We start from the raw sequence: 20706 nt of genomic DNA on the forward strand, positions 1-20706 counted from the left end.
CGTCTAACTGCACTGATGAAATAGATTGGAACGCTGACAGAAGAATGCTAACAATCGATTATTGCATAAAACTTTCCATTGCAGTAGTGGTTTCTTCTATTTCAAAAGTCGAAATATTGCATTCGTATTCAAATGGGAGGCGGGCTACTTTTGACTGTGCTATCCTGTGTTTTTAAGATCGTAAATGCTATCCAAAATTTTATTATTAAAAATACATCAATGGGTACTTACTACTGTTTACTCACAAACTCACTGAAATTAACATGGCTTACCATTGACTTACCACTGTCTACTTGTGGTCGAACTGACTGTGAAAACTCTCAAAAATACAAATTTAAAATCAGAATTATTTCAGTTTATGATACTAACATTAGCATTAACAGTTATCACAAAAATAAACTACAACCACCTCAAAAATTAATCTATATTAACGGTTGTCACAAAAATAAACTACAACCACCTCAAAAATTAATCTATGATTCAGCACAATATAAAATTAATTTTGCTATCGCGTCACTACAGCCTGCAAACAATGTTCAGGATGGCCCTTACATTTCTGTCATCACGATGTCACGTAAATTCAAGTGAACCACTGTGAGGGACGCAGCTTAACAGTCACCTGCTTAAATAATTATTTACTTTAACTTTTGAAGTGCATATGCTTTCAGTAACATACTCAGGGTCCTTATCTGAGGCGTAGTTACCCACATCATCATTGGTCTTGTAGAAGCCGTCCCTGAAATGCATTTACCTGACACGACCATTCCACGAGTTAGTGCTGCTGGCAGCCATATTTCTAGCAATGGAAATATCGTGCGACTAGGGCCTCCCGTCAGGTAGACCGTTCGCCGGGTGCAAGTATTTCGATTTGACGCCACTTCGGCGATTTGCGTGTCGAATTTCTAGCAATGACCACTGTTTACACGCACACATCCTTACGAAGCCATTATTAGTGAGAATCTAAAATTACATAGCTGCCATATCTCGCTTTGTCGTAGAATTATCCACTTACAGAATGAAACACACCGTGTACCACATTTTGCATGCAATAACCCTGTTCCTCATGGACTGTCTCTTTTCATTGTTTATTTCTTAAAACAAGCTCTATCTATGAGGTGTAGAATGAATGTATGTAGCTGCATGTCATTTTCCTCCGTTTCCGTTGCAACTATTTTGAATTGGATGTCCACCGAGATTTTGATTTTAAGAAACACTCTAGGCCAGTGCCGCGATGATTCCCTAGAAAAGACACGGTCTTCGTTAGCCAATATTTTACAAATCGCAAGAGACACTTGGTCGACTTTCCAGGAAACACCACGAGGAGGTAATCTCACTTCGTACACCATTAAACATATATACAAGATTTCTAACGAATATGACGTGCATTAAACTTCTCTTCAGTGTTTACGTAACTTACAATGGTTGTGACGTTTTCTTCTTCACTATAATTTCTTTTCGTAAGCCGCCCAAGTAGGAAATGATTTAAAGTTGCCAGCAATTTGGAATCTTTGTAGAGCAATAGTCTCGCCAGGCTTCATTACTGACTTCTTTCCGCACCAAAATTTGAAATTAATCCGTCAAACTTGTGGCCGTGGTGCCCTGCATCTTAGTCCGCAGCTCGTGGTCGTGCGGTAGCGTTCTCGCTTCCCACGCCCGGGTTCCCGGGTTCGATTCCCGGCCGGGTCAGGGATTTTCTCTGCCTCGTGATGACTGGGTGTTGTGTGATGTCCTTAGGTTAGTTAGGTTTAAGTAGTTCTAAGTTCTAGGGGACTGATGACCATAGCTGTTAAGTCCCATAGTGCTCAGAGCCATTTTTGAGCCCTGCATCTTCTCGAAGATTTTTTTGTTCACTAATAAGTAAACACTTGAATGATCTTTTGACGTTAATGTATTTATTCATCGGTTCCAGCCTTCAGCGACGTTGTTAGTGCGATAGTGGCTACCACTATAGTTCCACATATTTCTAGAGCCACTAGTGCGCAAAAGTCATGGAAGACTTGAACTTTTTTGCTTTTGGGGGTGCTCACCTGAATACATAGCGAGTCAGCATCCACGATTTCCAGGGGAAAATGTGCTAGGGCCACATATTCTTCTTATGTGACAGCTACTTACGGGAGCAACACGGCCTCAACAGTGAACTTGTTTCCACAAATATAGATTAAGATGAAAACTGCAACACACAACGTCAGTTTCAGGAAACTTCTAGCTGACTGCACGTTAGCTATTTCGATCGTGAGAGACGCAGGGTGCATCCAGGAACGTTGGTTTTAATTGCTTACAAAATTTCGGTTTTTTTTCGGCAACTCATTTCAGGAAGCTGTAATAGTTTCTGAAAGATATAATCGCCATTGGACTGGACAACAGGTTTTATTTCACAATCTGGATTTCGTCCTTAGGCCATTATCAAGTGTTAGCAGTATTATAAATCTTTAGACTTGAGTAGAACCCAAGTCATCTTCAGACATGTATCTCCAGCTGTATACAACAATTTTGTCGAAATAAATGCGAAAACTTTTTTGCAATATGGAAATTTACTGGTGATTAATATGACTCAGTTGATATGGTAGTGGAAAAACAGGTGACCAAATCGCAGCACGCTGTAGTAAAGTTTGAAACCTGTGATTTGGACATTGATTAGGTGGCAAAATAGTCCCTGACCAATAATGGCGTACGACCATTTAATTTTTTATAATGTACAGAAAATTATTTAATTATACGTATAGTGATAGGAGATATGGAGCGATTTTTGGAGGCTCATTTAAATTATGTAACGACTGATAACTGTTTGGCTTTTTTTTTCAATTGCATTCATTTTTGTGTCCCTTTCGTGTATCCTTGTGTTTTATGGATATGCATGTACTGCTGCACTACATGAGTCGAATGAGCTAATATGAGTCTCGGCTTATCGACAGAAACTCGACCATTTCTGAGGAAACGACGATTGTACTTATAGTTTTCGAGGTACTTTATGTGCCTTTTAGTGAGTAAATAGTTCAGTCGAAGCAGTGTTACGGTGGCTACCGTCACGGCTTCGTGTTTTGGGTCCCCGTGCTCGAAACCCCGTTATTAATTTTAGGTTTTTCATTTATCTACCCATATCCGTAGAAGATTACAACACGAATGCTTTCCTGTGTATACTGAAATAACATCGTCCTTTTTCGTCTGCATACTGCATGTCTGGTGAATGAATTAAAAAAAAGCAAAAAATGAATGAGAAAATTATTTGAATTTGTTTCGGTGAAATCCCTGTCGTGTACATTGGTTCATAATTGGCTGCAAACTCCAGTTTTCCGTAAAGTAATCCGTTATGCACGGTTTTCCGGGAAAGTATTGTCAACACGTGAAATCTCGAGCAATGTCAACGACGTTCCGTTCCAGAGTGAGATTCGTACGAAGAAAATAATGTCGCTGTGGCGAACCTGCCTTCGCGAGATGCTAGTGGTGTATGGCATTACTATCTTTCGAATGTTTCTACGATCACTAAAATGAAAGGGAATGCAGCTAATCTTCCTGAAGTATAAACGTAAACTTAAAATATAACAATTTATATACGAACTAATACAAGAATGAAGTTTAAGATAATGAGAAATTATAAGAAATTCTAACCCCTGAATACAACGTACACACATGTAGTACATAAGAAGTATGTAGCACGTACTGTGAAAAGCAGTTGTAATTCGTTTTTCCTAACTTGATAAGAAAACAATCGTGTAGTAACCTTCAACAGACACGTGTAGATCAATGAACAGATATAAGCAAGTAAATAAAGTAGAAACAATAATCGGGTTTAGGACACGTAGCGTCAAAGCGGGAGTCCGCGGCAGTAGCCACTGCGCCGCCAGTTGGACTGAGCATACCGCGCGCTTAGAGGCATCTAAAGTGCGTTGGAAACGTTGATCACCATCTTCACAGAAAAGGTCGCATTTCTACGGGTATGCCGGGACAGGTGTTCACTCGTTTTGGCTCCTCTTTTACTGTGCAAAGAGTCTGAGATATCGGGTAGTTGCACTTGCCGTGTTCCCCTCGTGAGTGACTGGTACAGCACCTAATTCTCAACATCCTTGTATATCTTCTTCTTTTTCTTCTTCTTCTTCTTCTTGCGTTACGGCCTCTGTAGGACCACGGGTAGCCCATTCGTGGACTGCATTTTCCTTCTGCGAGAACCTCTTCGTTCTTTCTCTTCTCCTCTCCCGCTCTTCTTCCGAGTTCTTCAGTTTCCGTTTCTCGTGGCGGCTCCACTGATGACATTCTAATCTTTTCCTGTATTCTTCTCTGTCATTGATCTCCGGCATATTTGTAGGTGTGTATTTGTTCCTCCAATTTTCCTTTACTTCGACGTTGATCCCCAATTCCAACCAGTTCTTCCGAAGTTCAACAACACACTTGGTTCCTGTCTTTCCCCTTGTCCTCCCTGTTGTTTCCACACTCTCTTCGTCATTCCGTCCATACTCATCCTAACTACACGCCCAGCAAACCTTGCCCTTTTGAATCTGATTTCCCCGGATATTGTTCTCACATTCCGGTACAATTCTTCACTAGGTCTTCACATCCACCTCTCTCCGACTCTTTTGGGACCTAGTATTTTTCTCAGTATTTTCCTCTCTTCTTTCTCTAGTTGCTCCGCCCCATTTCTTCCTAGTGTCATCGTCTCAGCAGCATATAATACTGCATTCCTCACTGTTGCCTTGTAGTGGCTTGTCTTTGCCTCTGTGGATATATTCTTTTTATTGTCTACATCTCTCGTCATGCACAAGGCTGACCTCATCTTCTTTATCCTCTCTGTTATTCCCTCCTTGCTCCTGTTCCTTCCTGTTATAAATTCTCCCAGGTATTTAAATTTGTCCACAATTTGCACAGTGCCTTCCGGTGTTTCCCAGTTTGCAGTGGTGTTTAATGTCTTTGTCTTCTTATAGGTGATCCTCAGTCCCACCTTTCTGGCTACCTTACTTAAGTTGTCGAGTTGTGTCTTTGCGTCTTCTTCCGTCTCACTTACTATTGCTATGTCATCTGCAAAGGCTAGGCAGTCCACTTGAGCCCTGTTGTCCTTTTTGTCGCCCACATGGGTCTTTGGTATTCCCATTTCCTCGTTTATTGCTTTCCACTGCCTGATCACTTCGTCCAGTGCTATATTGAACAACAATGGTGGCAATCCATCTCCCTGTTTAACCCTAGGACGCCGAAGCCTTTTTTTCTAACTTGGATGCCTAAGGGGGCGGGGGATCGGCGAACCCACAGGTATTAAATAAGTTTACCGAAGAAAAATTACAACTTTCAAAATGGTTTATGTATTTTAACTAAGGAATCGGTTTATAAATGTTGTTAATTGTTATAAATATTGGATTGAGTGAATAAAAAATTGACGTATTACAATACAAAATACAGATGTGTTCATATACAATAGACTACTCTGAGTCCTCAACTGCAAGGCAAAAGACATACTTCACAATTTTTTCTGAATGTGTGTTACACACATGTTTATGACACTGTCCACAATATTGTTTTGGTTTACTTAGAGTGTTGTACTTCTGCTTCTTTGTTTTAGCTTCTCTTACAAAATATGGCACCAACCTTCCCTACAGGAGGCTGACGTGGTTCTGTTGTTACTTCTTTGATTTTCTTTTGTAGAATAGTCTCCATTGATTGAACAATTTGGTTAGATAATCCTCTTGCATTGGCACTTCTTTCTTCTACCTGCAATTTCACTAGTTCCAGCTCCCTTTAAAAAAGCTGAGCATCTCATTAATGGTGAGGTTGACCCCTGGTTTATATAGTAGTGGAAACTTATCATTCACTTTGTTGAAAACATCACGGATTGCTGTGAACTTGTCTGCTTCCCTTCTTAGCTGGCGGGTACTTTCGTCATCAAACCTTATGATTGCAATAAGTTCCTTGAAACGTTCTCTTGCCATAATACCCTTGTAAACTGGCCGCCCAATTACGTCTGACCAAAGATCGTGTACACTGACAGAATTGTCCTTATTTGCCCCCATAAGTATCAGGAATCCTATAAAGGCATAAAATTCTTTCTCATTAGTCAAAGTAAAATTTCGCCTAACTGCCTCTTCATTTGAATGTTTTACTATAACATCCATGATGTCAGGCGTAAGAAGTAACTTGAAGGCTTGTCCAGGCGAATGGCAAACACCAGCTGGAGTTACTCCTGCCTGCTCTCTTACTATATTAGCAACAGACCTCCGAGGAATTCTAGGCTTTGTGGTTACGTGCCTTCTTCCAGACTTGGCCACAGTAACATCCTGATGGTCACTGCCTGAAGCTGCACTATCTTCGTCTTCTCTAACATCCACATCACTTTCCCGATCTGAATCATACTCCATAACATCATCCTCATATTCACTTTCACTCCCCGAGTCAGAATCTTCATCTAAAATTTCATTCAGAACTCATTCTAAAGACGAGTCACGTATTCTTTTAGTCATTTCTAAGTCTGGGTGTGAACAGTAGGGATCTCCACTTACTCACAGCAAGTTTACAAGATAAATAACAGCTGACTGACATCAACAATCACTTCCCCTCAAAGTAAACCGATTGTTGTGAATATCAAGAATACCAACCAACAATAAACTAACTTGCATTGTTGCAGAGATGAGAAATATGAAATACTACTAAGGGAAATTTTCTATAGCATGGAAGTCTAAGGATGGGGGGGGGGGGGGGGTTGTTGGACCCATAATAAGTTTATTTATTTTTTCTTTCAAAGCAGGAATTTTCTATAAAATATATTGACACTAATGTTTCATAAAATAGCCAACAAACAATAACTCAAAGGGAATGTGTAGTATGAAAGTTACTTGGGCAAAAGCAGGGGACATAAAAAAATTGTGGGTTCAACGAACCCCCCTCCCCACCCCCTCCCCCCTTAGGGGTCCTGGGGTTAACGCCAGTTTTGATCTCAAACATTTGGATTCTCTTCTTTTCCGGATGTCCCACTGTCACGGTCCACCACCATAAGATACATCCACAGAAATATTTTCTCAATGTGAGGGCGTCGCTTGGTACATCTTTTGACCAGGAATGCGCTACATTCAGGTGGTCATACGCTCCAACATTGAGAGGGTTAAGACAGGAACGTTCCCGGACTGAGTGGATGAATGCTTCCTCGCAGGGTGACGCGTTCCGCGACGCCAAGATCCGCGAGCTGTCCCTGCGCGACTGCGGCCTCAGCGAGCTGTCGGCGCGCGCCTTCTCCGGGCTGGAGGCGACGCTCCAGGCGCTGGACCTGTCCGCCAACAACCTGACCGAGCTGCCGCAGCAGCTGTTCCACGAGTTCGACTTCCTGCGCACGCTGTCCCTGCGCGACAACAGCATCTCGCAGGTGCGGCCCGCCGAGACGCTGACCGGCTTCCAGTACTCGCTCTACCGGCTGGACCTCACCGGCAGGGACATGGGCATCACCGCCATACAGGACCTCAGGAGGTGAGCCCCGCAGCCTCCTCTCGCGCGCCGTTCAGTACGTGAGGAGTTCGAGGCAGAAGTACAGAGAACCACGGCACTCCCCCTTCTGACTGTATAACACTACTGTCCGCTGATGATTTTCACGGGTTTGCAGCCGGGTTCCATCGTCCTGGCAACAACACGGTATTTCGGCGGACCATCTGGCCGCCATCTTCAGGTGAAATTGAGTGCACAATCACGCCGGAACTGAAGAGACCTCAGATTCGGCGGCTCCTTTATACCGCGGGTACTGGCCGTTGCACGTGCGCGGGCAACGGAAGAGCTGGCCACATGGAGTGGAATCTCTTCATCAATTTTTAGATCATTTTAACTGCTTTCATTCACGAATCAAATTTACGATGGAAATTGAAAAATAGGGCAAATTACCTTTTTTGGATGTCTTAGTACATAAGAACGAAAATGGAACTTTGGGACACAGTGAATACCGAAAGCCTACGCATACGGACCTCTACCTCCATGCCACAAGTTGTGATCCACAACATCAACGCTTGGGAGTTTTACGCTCACTGGTCAAGAGGGCTTATGCTGTTTCGGATTCCGATAACTTGAAACAGGAGTTGGATCGCCTTAAGGTTGTTTTCAGGCAGAATGGGTATTCTGATCGCCAAATTACTCGTGCTTTTCAATTTGTACCCCCACGAGAACCAACGGTGGCCACTTCCAAATCAGTTGCTTTTTTACCCTTCGTAGTAAGTATTTCTTCGAAAATTTCAAGAATCCTCAGGAGATATGATATTAAAAGCGTCCTTATGCCTTTGGCCAAAACTAGATCTCTTCTTGGATCGGTTAAAGATGATTTGGGACTTAGGAAGCCTGGGGTATACAAGATTCCCTGTCACTGCGGAAAGGCCTACATTGGACAGACTGTTCGTACGGTTCAAGATCGATGTGTGGAACATCAACGGCATACACGTCTGCTCCAGCCGGAAAAATCAGCCGTTGCTGAACACTGTCTTAATGAAGGGCACAATATGTCGTATAATGAGACGCAAATTATTGCCTCGGCTTCCCGTTACTGGGATTGCGTATTGAAAGAATCAACTGAAACACGTCTGTGTGATGATATTATTAATAGAGATAAATGTTTTCCTTTAAGCAAGACGTGGAATCCTATTTTATCACAGATAAAACAACAACGGTCTGGTTTCCGACCGGCTGCATTTTAATTTAGCTATTCCTCGCTTTTGACACTTTTCACCGCTGGCGCTGCTGCATTTCTTCGCCTCAAAGAGGGCAGCTCTTCCGTTGCTCGCGCACGCGCAACGGCCAGTACCCGCGGTATAAAGGAGCCGCCGACTCTGAGGTCTCTTCAGTTCCGGCGTGATTGTGCACTCAATCTCACCTGAAGATGGCGGGCAGATGGTCCGCCGAAATATCATGTTGTCGTCAGGACTATGGAACCCGGCTGCAAACCCGAGAATATCATCAGTATTTGATACGCCGGGAAAATCTACGTTATCACACTACTGTCCGCTACTGCTATACCATAACCTTAAAGGTGAAGGCAGGCCGTGAAATAAAACTATCTTGTTAAAGCAGTTATGGTATAACGCAACAGAGCAGTGTTACTCTCTGAGAGGAATTTTGTTGTGTTGATCGTGTTGTACCTAACGGAGGTGGCTTATCGGAAGTGAAAGTCAGAATTATGTAAATATTCAAACAGTAACAAACAATAATTTACTTATCCACACTGTTCAAAGAATAAAAAAAGGTCGCCAGCCTAATTAGGCATGAGAATAATTAAAATTCTTGTTTAAGAAAGTAGGTATGAGTAACTTTAATGGACAAAAACAACCTATATTTTTCCACAAGCGAGTGCAATGAACTCTGACACCTGCATATGTTAACGTTGAGTCTGGAGTTGACAGAGTAGAACAAACTATTTGCATAAATATAACAGGAAACAATACACACTATTACTTTCAGGGCTTATTCAAACTGAATAGTCTTTATAAAATTACTATTAATATTCACTGTAGAATTATAAATTGGACATAGGTTCAGTATTACTTTTCCAACATTTTCCTAGCTGACATAAAATTGTAAATGTAGTTCACTGAAAAATTATGAACTGGTCACAGGTTAATTCTCTCTCAGCTAAATACTTTTTTATTTAGAATGAAAGTTAAATGGAATTCACTAACAGATTACTTCCCACTGTCTTTTGAATAAAGAAGTCACTGTTTTCATAGATAGTTGTCTTTCTATTAATTGTTATGTAGCATGAGCACAATAGGAAAACTATGGATCCTGTTACAACATTAATATGCACTTTTAATACACAAGAAGAACCCAATATTGTACAGAATTTGACTTGAATAGCAAGAGTAATTGAAATTTGATACAATTAAGTAACTTCGTGCATTAGAACTACTTTCAGTGGAGGGGGGGCCCTTAATATTGACCACTGTAGCAGAGCATACTAAACACACTCTCAATACACTAAAGAAACAAGCCGTTAAAAAGTATGAACATGTAACCTTCAACAGTATTAGTTCTCATCTCTTACTGCAGTAGAACGCAACTTGACATGTCTGTAAGAAACTGACTCGCGGCAGCAATGTGATCATTTACTAGGAAAAACTTTATAAGCCTCAGTTTTAAGAAATTTTAATTTTGAACTTGGCAACAACATATTAATAAGCAGTTTTAATAGAAAAATTATTTTCAGCAAGCATCATGTACTTTGGTTCACTCTCTTGCCACATTAACTTTCTTTCAATAAAGGACTCTCGGTAAGCACTTTAGCGCGGGAGGGATCCTAAGTGGATATGTGACTGAGGATAAATCACGGTAGGTACAAGAGTTCAGTTAAAAATTACCTTGTATTTGAGTACACTAAACATACAATGAGCTGATCCTTCACTGTACATTACTACAGTGTTCCATTACAGTGATTGCGCAATGTGGTGGCGATTGCACGTTGGTAGGTGGATTTGCAGGTAGAATTGCCGAACTCTGTCATTTATTGGTGGCGATGAGAGACATCAATTCCAGAATAACTCCAGCTCTTTATCCATCCATCCGAGGCATTGGAAAGCGCCAGGAAAAGTCTCTCTCAGAACCAATACAATACACAACTTGTACATGAGCAGTTGACAGTTTGGTAGCTCGTCCCCGACTGACTCTTGGTTCCACCTTTTCTACCTAGGCCATCCACAATTTGCGCACGCTACACAGTTCCATTCCCGACGGGAACCACAACACCTTTTACATATGAAATAACTAAGAACCCTAAGTGAAGGTCATCAGTTTACATAACAGCAAACAAACATTTTAAATAAAACAGAACATTTGCATATATTGGTAGTTCTACATAAATTATTTAAATAATATTATCTAATTTTAAAGATAATCAAAGAGATTATATGAGGAAGACAAAAGATCATTACAGAGATTATACTTCATTACAGTATCGAATTAATCGTACACTAATTACATAAGTTCAACGATGGGATGTTGAACAAAATAGAAAGCTAAATGAATCAACAATAGGTATGCAATGTCTAAGCTGTGTTACAACTGGACCTAATCAGCAGCAGGACCTCAGAAGGTGGCCCTGTACAAATTCTCTGGTCAGTGCGTAACCAGGTCGAGGCAAAAGTACAGAGCATCCCGGTAAGAAAGCGTTTTCCAGTACACCCTCTTTCAACTGGGCCTAATCAGCAGAGACATGGGTATGACTGCCGTTCAGTGCCTCAGGACGTGAGCCCCACAGTCACTAGTCGGAATTTCTCTCAGGTCAGTGACTGAGGAGTTCAAGGTCCGTGCAGAGCAACCGAATGCCACCCGCCATAAAGACCGACGTCCAGGAGTGATGGTCTAGGGTGCCATTTCTTTTCATAGCAGGACCGCTTCGCTTGTCAACTGCACCATCCTTACAGCGCGGCGTTACGTCGATGATATTCTACGCGCCATAATGTCGCTCACGATGGCAATCCGTCCTGGGTTTACATTTCGGCAAGATAATGTTCGTCCGCGGACGGCGAGAGTTTCCACTCCCCGTCTTCGTGTTTACCAAACCCCACCTCGACCAGCAAGGCACCGGATCTCTCCACAAATGGAAACATTTGGAACATTATGGGCTGAGCCCTACAACCAGCTCGGCGTTTTGAACATCTAGCACTCCAATTGGACCGGATTTGGTACGATATTCCTCAGCGATACATCAAACAACCCTATCGATCAACGCCAAGTCGAATAACGGCTTACATAAGGACCAGAGACGCACCAACACATTATAGATTTGCTCACTTTGTGAAGCTCTTTCTCTTGAATAAATCATTCAATTTTTCTGAAACTGTAATCGTTTGTATGTCTGTGCAAGAGTATCAGATCTCCCGATGTTCGTCCCATTCGGATAGTCCTTCGTGGTCTGTTTTCTTTTCTTCTTTTTTTATCTTACAGTACATTTTATAATGAAAAATTGCTTGCAGTTTATCTGGAATGTTTCCAAATGAAAAACTAGATATTTGTTGTGAGTACCTTTTCGTTTTGGCATAAAAGACCTTTGCCAGCTGATTTAAATCCGAAAAACAAACAGTAGCAACGAAATATCACTTTATATTACTGGACCTGACTTTATATTCCTTGTTAACTAGGTGTGAGGCAGCTAAGTGCATAAATAAAATAAACAAAATTAGTGTGGAGAATGCAAAAAGGCGACTTCTTGTAAACGTACAGAAAAATCATTGACTGGTTCTCAGTGACGCGATCTACCATGTAGCTGTTGTTGTTGTAGTCTTCAGTCCAGAGACTGGCTTGATGCAGCTCTCCATGCTACTCTATCCTATGCAAGCTTCTTCATCTTCCAGTACATACTGCAAACTACATCCTTCTGAATCTGCTTAGTGTATTCATCTCTTGGTCTCCCTCTACGATTTTTACCTTCCACGCTGCCTTCCAATACTAAGTTGGTGATCCCTTGATGCCTCAGAACATGCCCTACCAACCGATCCCTTCTTCTAGTCAAGTTGTGCCACAAACTCCTCTTCTCCCCAATTCTATTCAATACCTCCTCGTCAGTTACGTGATCCACCCATCTAACCTTCAGCATTCTTCTGTAGCACCACATTTCGAAAGCTTCTGTTCTCTTCTTGTCAAAGCTATTTATCTTCTACGTTTCACTTCCATACATGGCTACACTCCATGCAAGTACTTTCAGAAAAGACTTCCTGACGCTTAAATCTATACTCGATGTTAACAAATTTCTCTTCTTCAGAAACGCTTTCCTTGCCATTGCCGTTCTACGTTTTATATCCTCATCAGTTATTTTGCTCCCCAAATAGCAAAACTCCTTTACTACTTTACGCGTCTCATTTCCTAATCTAATTCCCGCAGCATCACCCGATTTATTTCGACTACAGTCCATTATCCTCGTTTTGCATTTGTTGATGTTCATCTTATATCATCCTTTCAAGACATACCAAAACTCCTTTACTACTTTCAGTATCTCACTTCCTAATCAATTCCCTCAGTATCAGTGATTTAATTAGACTACATTCCATTATCCTCGTTTTAGCGTTGTTGATGTTCATCTTATATCCTTCTTTCAAGACACTGTCCATTCCGTTCAGCAGCTCTTCCAGGTCCTTAGCTGTCTCTGACAGAAATACAATGTCGTCGGCAAACCTTAAAGTTTTTATTTCTTCTCCATGGATTTTAATTCCAAATTTTTCTTTTGTTTCCTTTACTACTTGCTCAATATACAGATTGAATAACATCGGAGATAGACTACAACACTGTCTCACTCCCTTCTCAACCACTGCTTCCCTTTCGTGTCTCTCGACTATTATAACTGCCATCTGGTTTCTGTACAAATTGTAAATAGCCTTTCGCTCACTGTATTTTACCCCTGCCACCTTCAGAATTTGAAAGAGAGTATTCCAGTCAACATTGTCAAAAGCTTTCTCTAAGTATAAAAATGCTAGAAACGTAGGTTTGCTTTTCCTTAACCTATCTTCTACGGTAAGTCATAGGGTCAGTATTGCCTCGCGTGTTCTAACATTTCTACTGAATCCAAAATGATCTTCCCCGAGGTCGGCTTCTATCAGATTTTCCATTCGTCTGTAAAGAATTCACGTTAGCATTTTGCAACCATAACTTATTAACCTGATATTTCGGTAATTTTGACACCTATCAACCCCTGCTTTCTTTGCGATTGGAATTATTATATTCTTCTTGAAGTCTGAGGATATTTCGCCTGTCTCGTACGTCTTCCTCACCAGATGCAAAAGTTTTGTCATGGCTGGCTGTCCCAAGGCTATCTGTAGTTCTAACGGAATGTTGTCCACTATTGGGGCCATGTTATGACTTCTTTCAGTGCTCTGTCAAATTCTTCACGCAGTATCGTATCTCCCATTTCATCTTCATCTACGTCCTCTTTCATTTCCATAATATTACGCTCAAGTACATGACCTTTGTATAGAAGCTCTATATATTCCTTCCACCTTTCCACTTTCTTTTCTTTGCTTAGGACTGGTTTTCCGTCTGAACCCTTGATATTCATACAGGTGGTTGTCTTTCCTCCAAAGGTCTCTTTAATTTCCTGTACGCAGTATCTTTCTTACCCATACTGATATGTGCTTCTATATCCATACATTTGTCCTCTAGCCATCCCTGCTTTGCCATTTTGCTCTTCCTGTCGATCTCATTTTGGAGACGTTTTTATTCATGTTCGCCTCCTTCATTTACCGCATTTTTATATTCTCTCCTTCCATCAATTAAATTCAATATCTCTTCTGATTGACAGAGATTTCTAGTAGCCCTCATCTTTTTACCTACTTGATCCTCTGCTGCCTTCACTATTTCATCTCTCAAAGCTACCCATTCTTCTTTTACTGTATTTCTTTCCCCTGTTCTTGTCAATCGTTCCTAATGTTCTTTCTGAAACTCTCTACAACCTCTGATTCTTTCGGTTTATCCAGGTCCCATCACCTTAAATATCTACTTTTTCACAGTTTCTTCAGTTTTGATCTACAGTTCATAACCAATAAATTCGGGTCAGAGCCCACATCTGCCCCTTGAAATGTCTTAAAACTTAAACCTGGTTCTTAAATCTCGGTGTTACCATTATATAATCTATCTGAAACCTTCCAATGTCTCCAGGCCTCTTCCAAGTATACAACCTTCTTTCATGATTCTTAAACCAAGTGTTAGCTACGATTAAGTCGTGCTCTGTGTAAAATTCTTCCAGGCGGCTTCCTCTGTCCTTCCTTACCGAAGTCCCTATTCACCAAGTACCTCTCCTTCTCGTCCTTTTCCTTCAATCGAGTTCCAGTCTCGCATGACTATTAAAGTTTGGTCTCTCTTAACTATCTGAATAGTTGCTTTTATCGCATAATACATTTTTTCAGTCTCTTCATCATCTGCGGATCTAGGTGGCATATAAATGTGTACTGCGGTAGTGGAAGTTACATTTTCACGCAATTTGGGTGTGTAGATCCTGAGAACTCAGTACCCAGAACCACCACCTCTGGCCGTAATAAAGGCCTTTATACGCCTGGGCATTCAGTCAAACAGAACTTGGATGGCGTGTGCAGGTACAGCTGCCCATGCAACTTCAACACGATACCACAGTTCATCAAGAGGAGTGACTGGCGTATTGTGACGAGCCAGTTGCTCGGCCACCATTGACCACACGTTTTCAATTGGTGAGAGATCTGGAGAATGTGCTGGTCACGGCAGCAGTCGAACATTTTCTGTATCCAGAAAGGCCCGTACAGGACCTGCAACATGCGGTAGTGCATTATCCTGCTGAAACGTAGGGTTTCGCAGGGATCGAATGTAGGGTAGAGCCAGGGGTCGTAACAAATCTGAAATGTGACGTCCACTGTTCAAAGTGCCGTCAGTGCGAGCAAGAGGTGACCGAGACGTGTAACCAATGGCACCCCATACCATCACGCCGGGTGATAAGTCAGTATGGCGATGACGAATACACGCTTCCAATGTGCGTTCACCGCGATGTCGCCAAACACGGATGCGACCATCATGATGCTGTAAACAGAACCTGGATTCATCCGAAAAAATGACGTTTTGCCATTCGTGCACCCAGGTTCGTCGTTGAGTACACTATTGCAGGCGCTCCTGTCTGTGATGCAGCGTCGAGGGTAATCGCAGCCACGGTCTCCGAGCTGATAGTCCATGCTGCTGCAAACGTCGTCGAACTGTTCGTGCAGATGGTTGCTGTCTTGCAAACGTCCCCATCTGTTGACTCAGGGATCGAGACGTGGCTGCACGATCCTTTACAGCCATGCGGATAAGATGCCTGTCATCTCGACTTCTAGTGATACGAGGCCGTTGGGATCCAGCACGGTGTTCCGTATTACCCTCCTGAACCCACCGATTCCATATTCTGCTAACAGTCATTGGCTCTCGACCAACGCGAGCAGCAATGTCGCGATACAATAAACCGCAATCTCGATAGGCTGCAATCGGACCTTTATCAAAGTCGGAAACGTGATGGTACGCATTTCTTCTCCTTACACGAGGCATCACAACAGCGTTTCACCAGGCAACGCCGATCAACTGCTGTTTGCGTATGAGAAATCGGTTGGAACCTTTCCTCATGTGAGCACGTTGTAGGTGTCACCACCGGCGCCAACCTTGTGTGAATGCTCTGACAAGCTAATCATTTGCATATCACAGCATCTTCTTCCTGTCGGTTAAATTTCGCGTGTGTATCACGTCATCTTCGTGGTGTAGCAATTTTAATGGCCAGTAGTGTATTTTTCGGCAATTACGATGTTTCTGTAACGTAAAAAATTTCGCCAGTGTGTCTTTATCTGAGGTATTGATGTCATTAAATGGTTTTCTAAGGTTTAAGCTAATTTATTTTCGTTAGTACTTTAAATTACAAAGGTGTGATGTGTAGCGTTTGTATATACGGAATTTCACGATCTAGCGCACGAATGTAGTGTGTTTACATGGAACCAAAGATTATGATGCACCTCTTAGTAAATCGATAGCACGATTGCTAGCATATGTAATAATTTTAACTGTGACATGGCATTGTCTTTGACTGCGTCCTTGACTGTTTCGCCTCGTTACAACTATCACCGGCTTACTATTTGTCGATGTGGACTTCCTCCTCGACGAAAATTATCGTACACAGTTATTACTGTGACAATTTGTCTACTTACTACGATGGGCTTTGAAGAGCAAATTACTTTTGTTCAAATTATGGTTTAACTTTCCTGCCGTTTATGCCAACAAGTGAAAAACTATTTAATCTCATATTTCCCTCTAAACTATGCAATCTCTAATGCTTTGATTTATTCGTTTTAGACTAAGCTTGATGGTGGTCACTGACCGAAACTAATAGCGAATTGTGGAAAATAAATCACAGCCGAAGGTTTCACGATGAATTTTAACAATTACAAAGAGGCTGATTATCCCCAGCTGGAAACATGCATAAATACACCGACAACAGTTGACTTAGGCACCTTTAGAACGATTGAAATATCCGTTATGGATATGTTAGTTGGGCGATATCCAGTGACTAGCTGATGTTCGAAGTCACCGAGTTCTCTTGACGGACTCACTCTGCTGTCACTGCTTCTCTACTGACAACACAATCCTCTGCGTCTGTTTTTATATTGTCCAGTGTATCTCTCGTGACATCTGGTGGTAAATTCCGCGTTATGAGCCTATGTCCGGATACTTTTGATCAGATAGTGTATTCTAATCAAAAGTATCCGGACATAGGCACATAACGCGGAATTTACCACCAGATGTCACGAGAGATACACTCGACAATAAAAAAAACAGACGCGTCAGACAAACGTGTGGCTCCTGAAGAGGGGCAGCAGCCTTTTCAGTAGTTGCAGGGGCAACAGTCTGGATGACTGACTGATCTGGCCTTGTAACACTAACCAAAACGGCCTTGCTGTGCTGGTACTGCGAACGGCTCAAAGGAATGGGAAACTACAGCCGTAATTTTTCCCGAGGGCATGCAGCTTTACTGTATGATTCAATGATGATGGCGTCCTCTTGGGTAAAATATTCCGGAGGTAAAATAGTCCCCCATTCGGATCTCCGGGTGGGGACTACTCAAGAGGATGTCGTTATCAGGAGAAAGAAAACTGGCGTTCTACGGATCGGAGCGTGGAATGTCCGATCCCTTAATCGGGCAGGTAGGTTAGAAAATTTAAAAAGGGAATTGGATAGGTTAAAGTTAGATATAGTGGGAATTAGTGAAGTTCGGTGGCAGGAGGAACAAGACTTCTGGTCAGGCGACTACAGGGTTATAAACACAAAATCAAATAGGGGTAATGCAGGAGTAGGTTTAATAATGAATAGGAAAATAGGAATGCGAGTAAGCTACTACAAACAGCATAGTGAACGCATTATTGTGGCCAAGATAGATACGAAGCCCACACCTACTACAGTAGTACAAGTTTATATGCCAACTGGCTCTGCAGATGACGAAGAAATTGAAGAAATGTGTGATGAAATAATAGAAATTATTTAGATTGTGAAGGCAGACGAAAATTTAGTAGTCATGGGTGACTGGAATTCGAGTGTAGGAAAAGGGAGAGAGGGAAACATAGTAGGTGAATATGGATTGGGGCTAAGAAATGAAAGAGGAAGCCGCCTGGTAGAATTTTGCACAGAGCACAACATAATCATAACTAACACTTGGTTTAAGAATCATGAAAGAAGGTTGTATACATGGAAGAACCTTGGAGATACTAAAAAGTATCAGATAGATTATATAATGGTAAGACAGAGATTTAGGAACCAGGTTTTAAACTGTAAGACATTTCCAGGAGCAGATGTGGACTCTGACCACAATCTATTGGTTATGACCTGTAGATTAAAACTGAAGAAACTGCAAAAAGGTGGGAATTTAAGGAGATGGGACCTGGATAAACTGAAAGAACCAGAGGTTGTACAGAGTTTCAGGGAGAGCATAAGGGAACAATTGACAGGAATGGGGGAAATAAATACAGTAGAAAAAGAATGGGTAGCTTTGAGGGATGAAGTAGCGAAGGCAGCAGAGGATCAAGTAGGTAAAAAGACGAGGGCTAGTAGAAATCCTTGGGTAACAGAAGAAATATTGAATCTAATTGATGAAAGGAGAAAATATAAAAATGCAGTAAATGAAGCAGGCAAAAAGGAATACAAACGTCTCAAAAATGAGATCGACAGGAAGTGCAAAATGGCTAAGCGGGGATGGCTAGAGGACAAATGTAAGGATGTAGAGGCCTATCTCACTAGGGGTAAGATAGATACTGCCTACAGGAAAATTAAAGAGACCTTTGGGGATAAGAGAACGACTTGTATGAATATCAAGAGCTCAGATGGAAACCCAGTTCTAAGCAAAGAAGGGAAAGCAGAAAGGTGGAAGGAGTATATAGAGGGTCTATACAAGGGCGATGTACTTGAGGACAATATTATGGAAATGGAAGAGGATGTAGATGAAGATGAAATGGGAGATATGATACTGCGTGAAGAGTTTGACAGTGCACTGAAAGACCTGAGTCGAAACAAGGCCCCTGGAGTAGACAACATTCCATTGGAACTACTGACGGCCTTGGGAGAGCCAGTCCTGACAAAACTCTACCATCTGGTGAGCAAGATGTATGAGACAGGCGAAATTCCCTTGGACTTCAAGAAGAATATAATAATTCCTATCCCAAAGAAAGCAGGTGTTGACAGGTGTGAAAATTACCGAACTATCAGTTTAATAAGTCACAGCTGCAAAATACTAACACGAATTCCTTACAGAAGAATGAAAAAACTAGTAGAAGCCAACCTCGGGGAAGATCAGTTTGGATTCTGTAGAAACACTGGAACACGTGAGGCAATACTGACCTTACGACTTATCTTAGAAGAAATATCAAGGAAAGGCAAACCTACGTTTCTAGCATTTGTAGACTTAGAGAAAGCTTTTGACAATATTGACTGGAATACTCTCTTTCAAATTCTAAAGGTGGCAGGGGTAAAATACAGGGAGCGAAAGGCTATTTACAATTTGTACAGAAACCAGATGGCAGTTATAAGAGTCGAGGGACATGAAAGGGAAGCAGTGGTTGGGAAGGGAGTAAGACAGGTTTGTAGCCTCTCCCCGATGTTGTTCAATCTGTATATTGAGCAAGCAGTAAAGGAAACAAAAGAAAAATTCGGAGTAGGTATTAAAATTCATGGAGAAGAAATAAAAACTTTGAGGTTCGCCGATGACATTGTAATTCTGTCAGAGACAGCAAAGGACTTGGAAGAGCAGTTGAATGGAATGGACAGTGTCTTGAAAGGAGGATATAAGATGAACATCAACAAAAGCAAAACAAGGATAATGGAATGTAGTCTAATTAAGTCGGGTGATGCTGAGGGAATTAGATTAGGAAATGAGGCACTTAAAGTAGTAAAGGAGTTTTGCTATTTGGGGAGCAAAATAACTGATGATGGTCGAAGTAGAGAGGATATAAAATGTAGGCTGGCAATGGCAAGGAAAGCGTTTCTGAAGAAGAGAAATTTGTTAACATCGAGTATTGATTTAAGTGTCAGGAAGTCATTTCTGAAAGTATTCGTATGGAGTGTAGCCATGTATGGAAGTGAAACATGGACGATAAATAGTTTGGACAAGGAGAGAATAGAAGCTTTCGAAATGTGGTGCTACAGAAGAATGCTGAAGATTAGATGGGTAGATCACATAACTAATGAAGAAGTATTGAATAGGATTGGGGAGAAGAGAAGTTTGTGGCACAACTTGACCAGAAGAAGGGATCGGTTGGTAGGACATGTTCTGAGGCATCAAGGGATCACCAATTTAGTATTGGAGGGCAGCGTGGAGCGTAAAAATCGTAGAGGGAGACCAAGAGATGAATACACTAAGCAGATTCAGAAGGATGTAGGTTGCAGTAGGTACTGGGAGATGAAAAGGCTTGCACAGGATAGAATAGCATGGAGAGCTGCATCAAACCAGTCTCAGGACTGAAGACCACAACAACAACAACAGTGTATTCTAAACTTCTTCTCCGGGTGTGAAGGATACCAGTCACTAGTTGACCAGTTAAGCCGAATTTTGAAATTTCGCATTTAAGAAATAGTTCAAGCAGGAGAATTCCACAAATATATCGTAGTTAGGCCATCGCATAGACTCCCCTATGGAGGAAATTGTAATAAGCATCGCTTGTGTAGGGAAACAACTAAAAGTTTTGAAAACAAATAAGTCGCCAGGTCTTGACGGATTACCAATTCGGTTTTACAAAGTCTGCACTTATTGCGAATCTC

General features: G+C 41.7%; 1 protein-coding gene across 1 annotated transcript in view; it reads left to right on the forward strand.

Moving 5' to 3' along the window:
* Positions 1-20706, forward strand: part of LOC124718926 (chaoptin) — a 241022-nt gene that overhangs the window by 116318 nt on the left and 103998 nt on the right. Inside the window, exon 6 of the mRNA XM_047244580.1 lies at positions 7124-7434. Within this exon, the coding sequence (XP_047100536.1) occupies positions 7124-7434 (311 nt within the window). The remainder of the gene's footprint in view (positions 1-7123; positions 7435-20706) is intronic.

This window comes from Schistocerca piceifrons, chromosome 10 (genome assembly GCF_021461385.2).
Source record: "Schistocerca piceifrons isolate TAMUIC-IGC-003096 chromosome 10, iqSchPice1.1, whole genome shotgun sequence".
NCBI classification, from domain to species: domain Eukaryota; kingdom Metazoa; phylum Arthropoda; class Insecta; order Orthoptera; family Acrididae; genus Schistocerca; species Schistocerca piceifrons.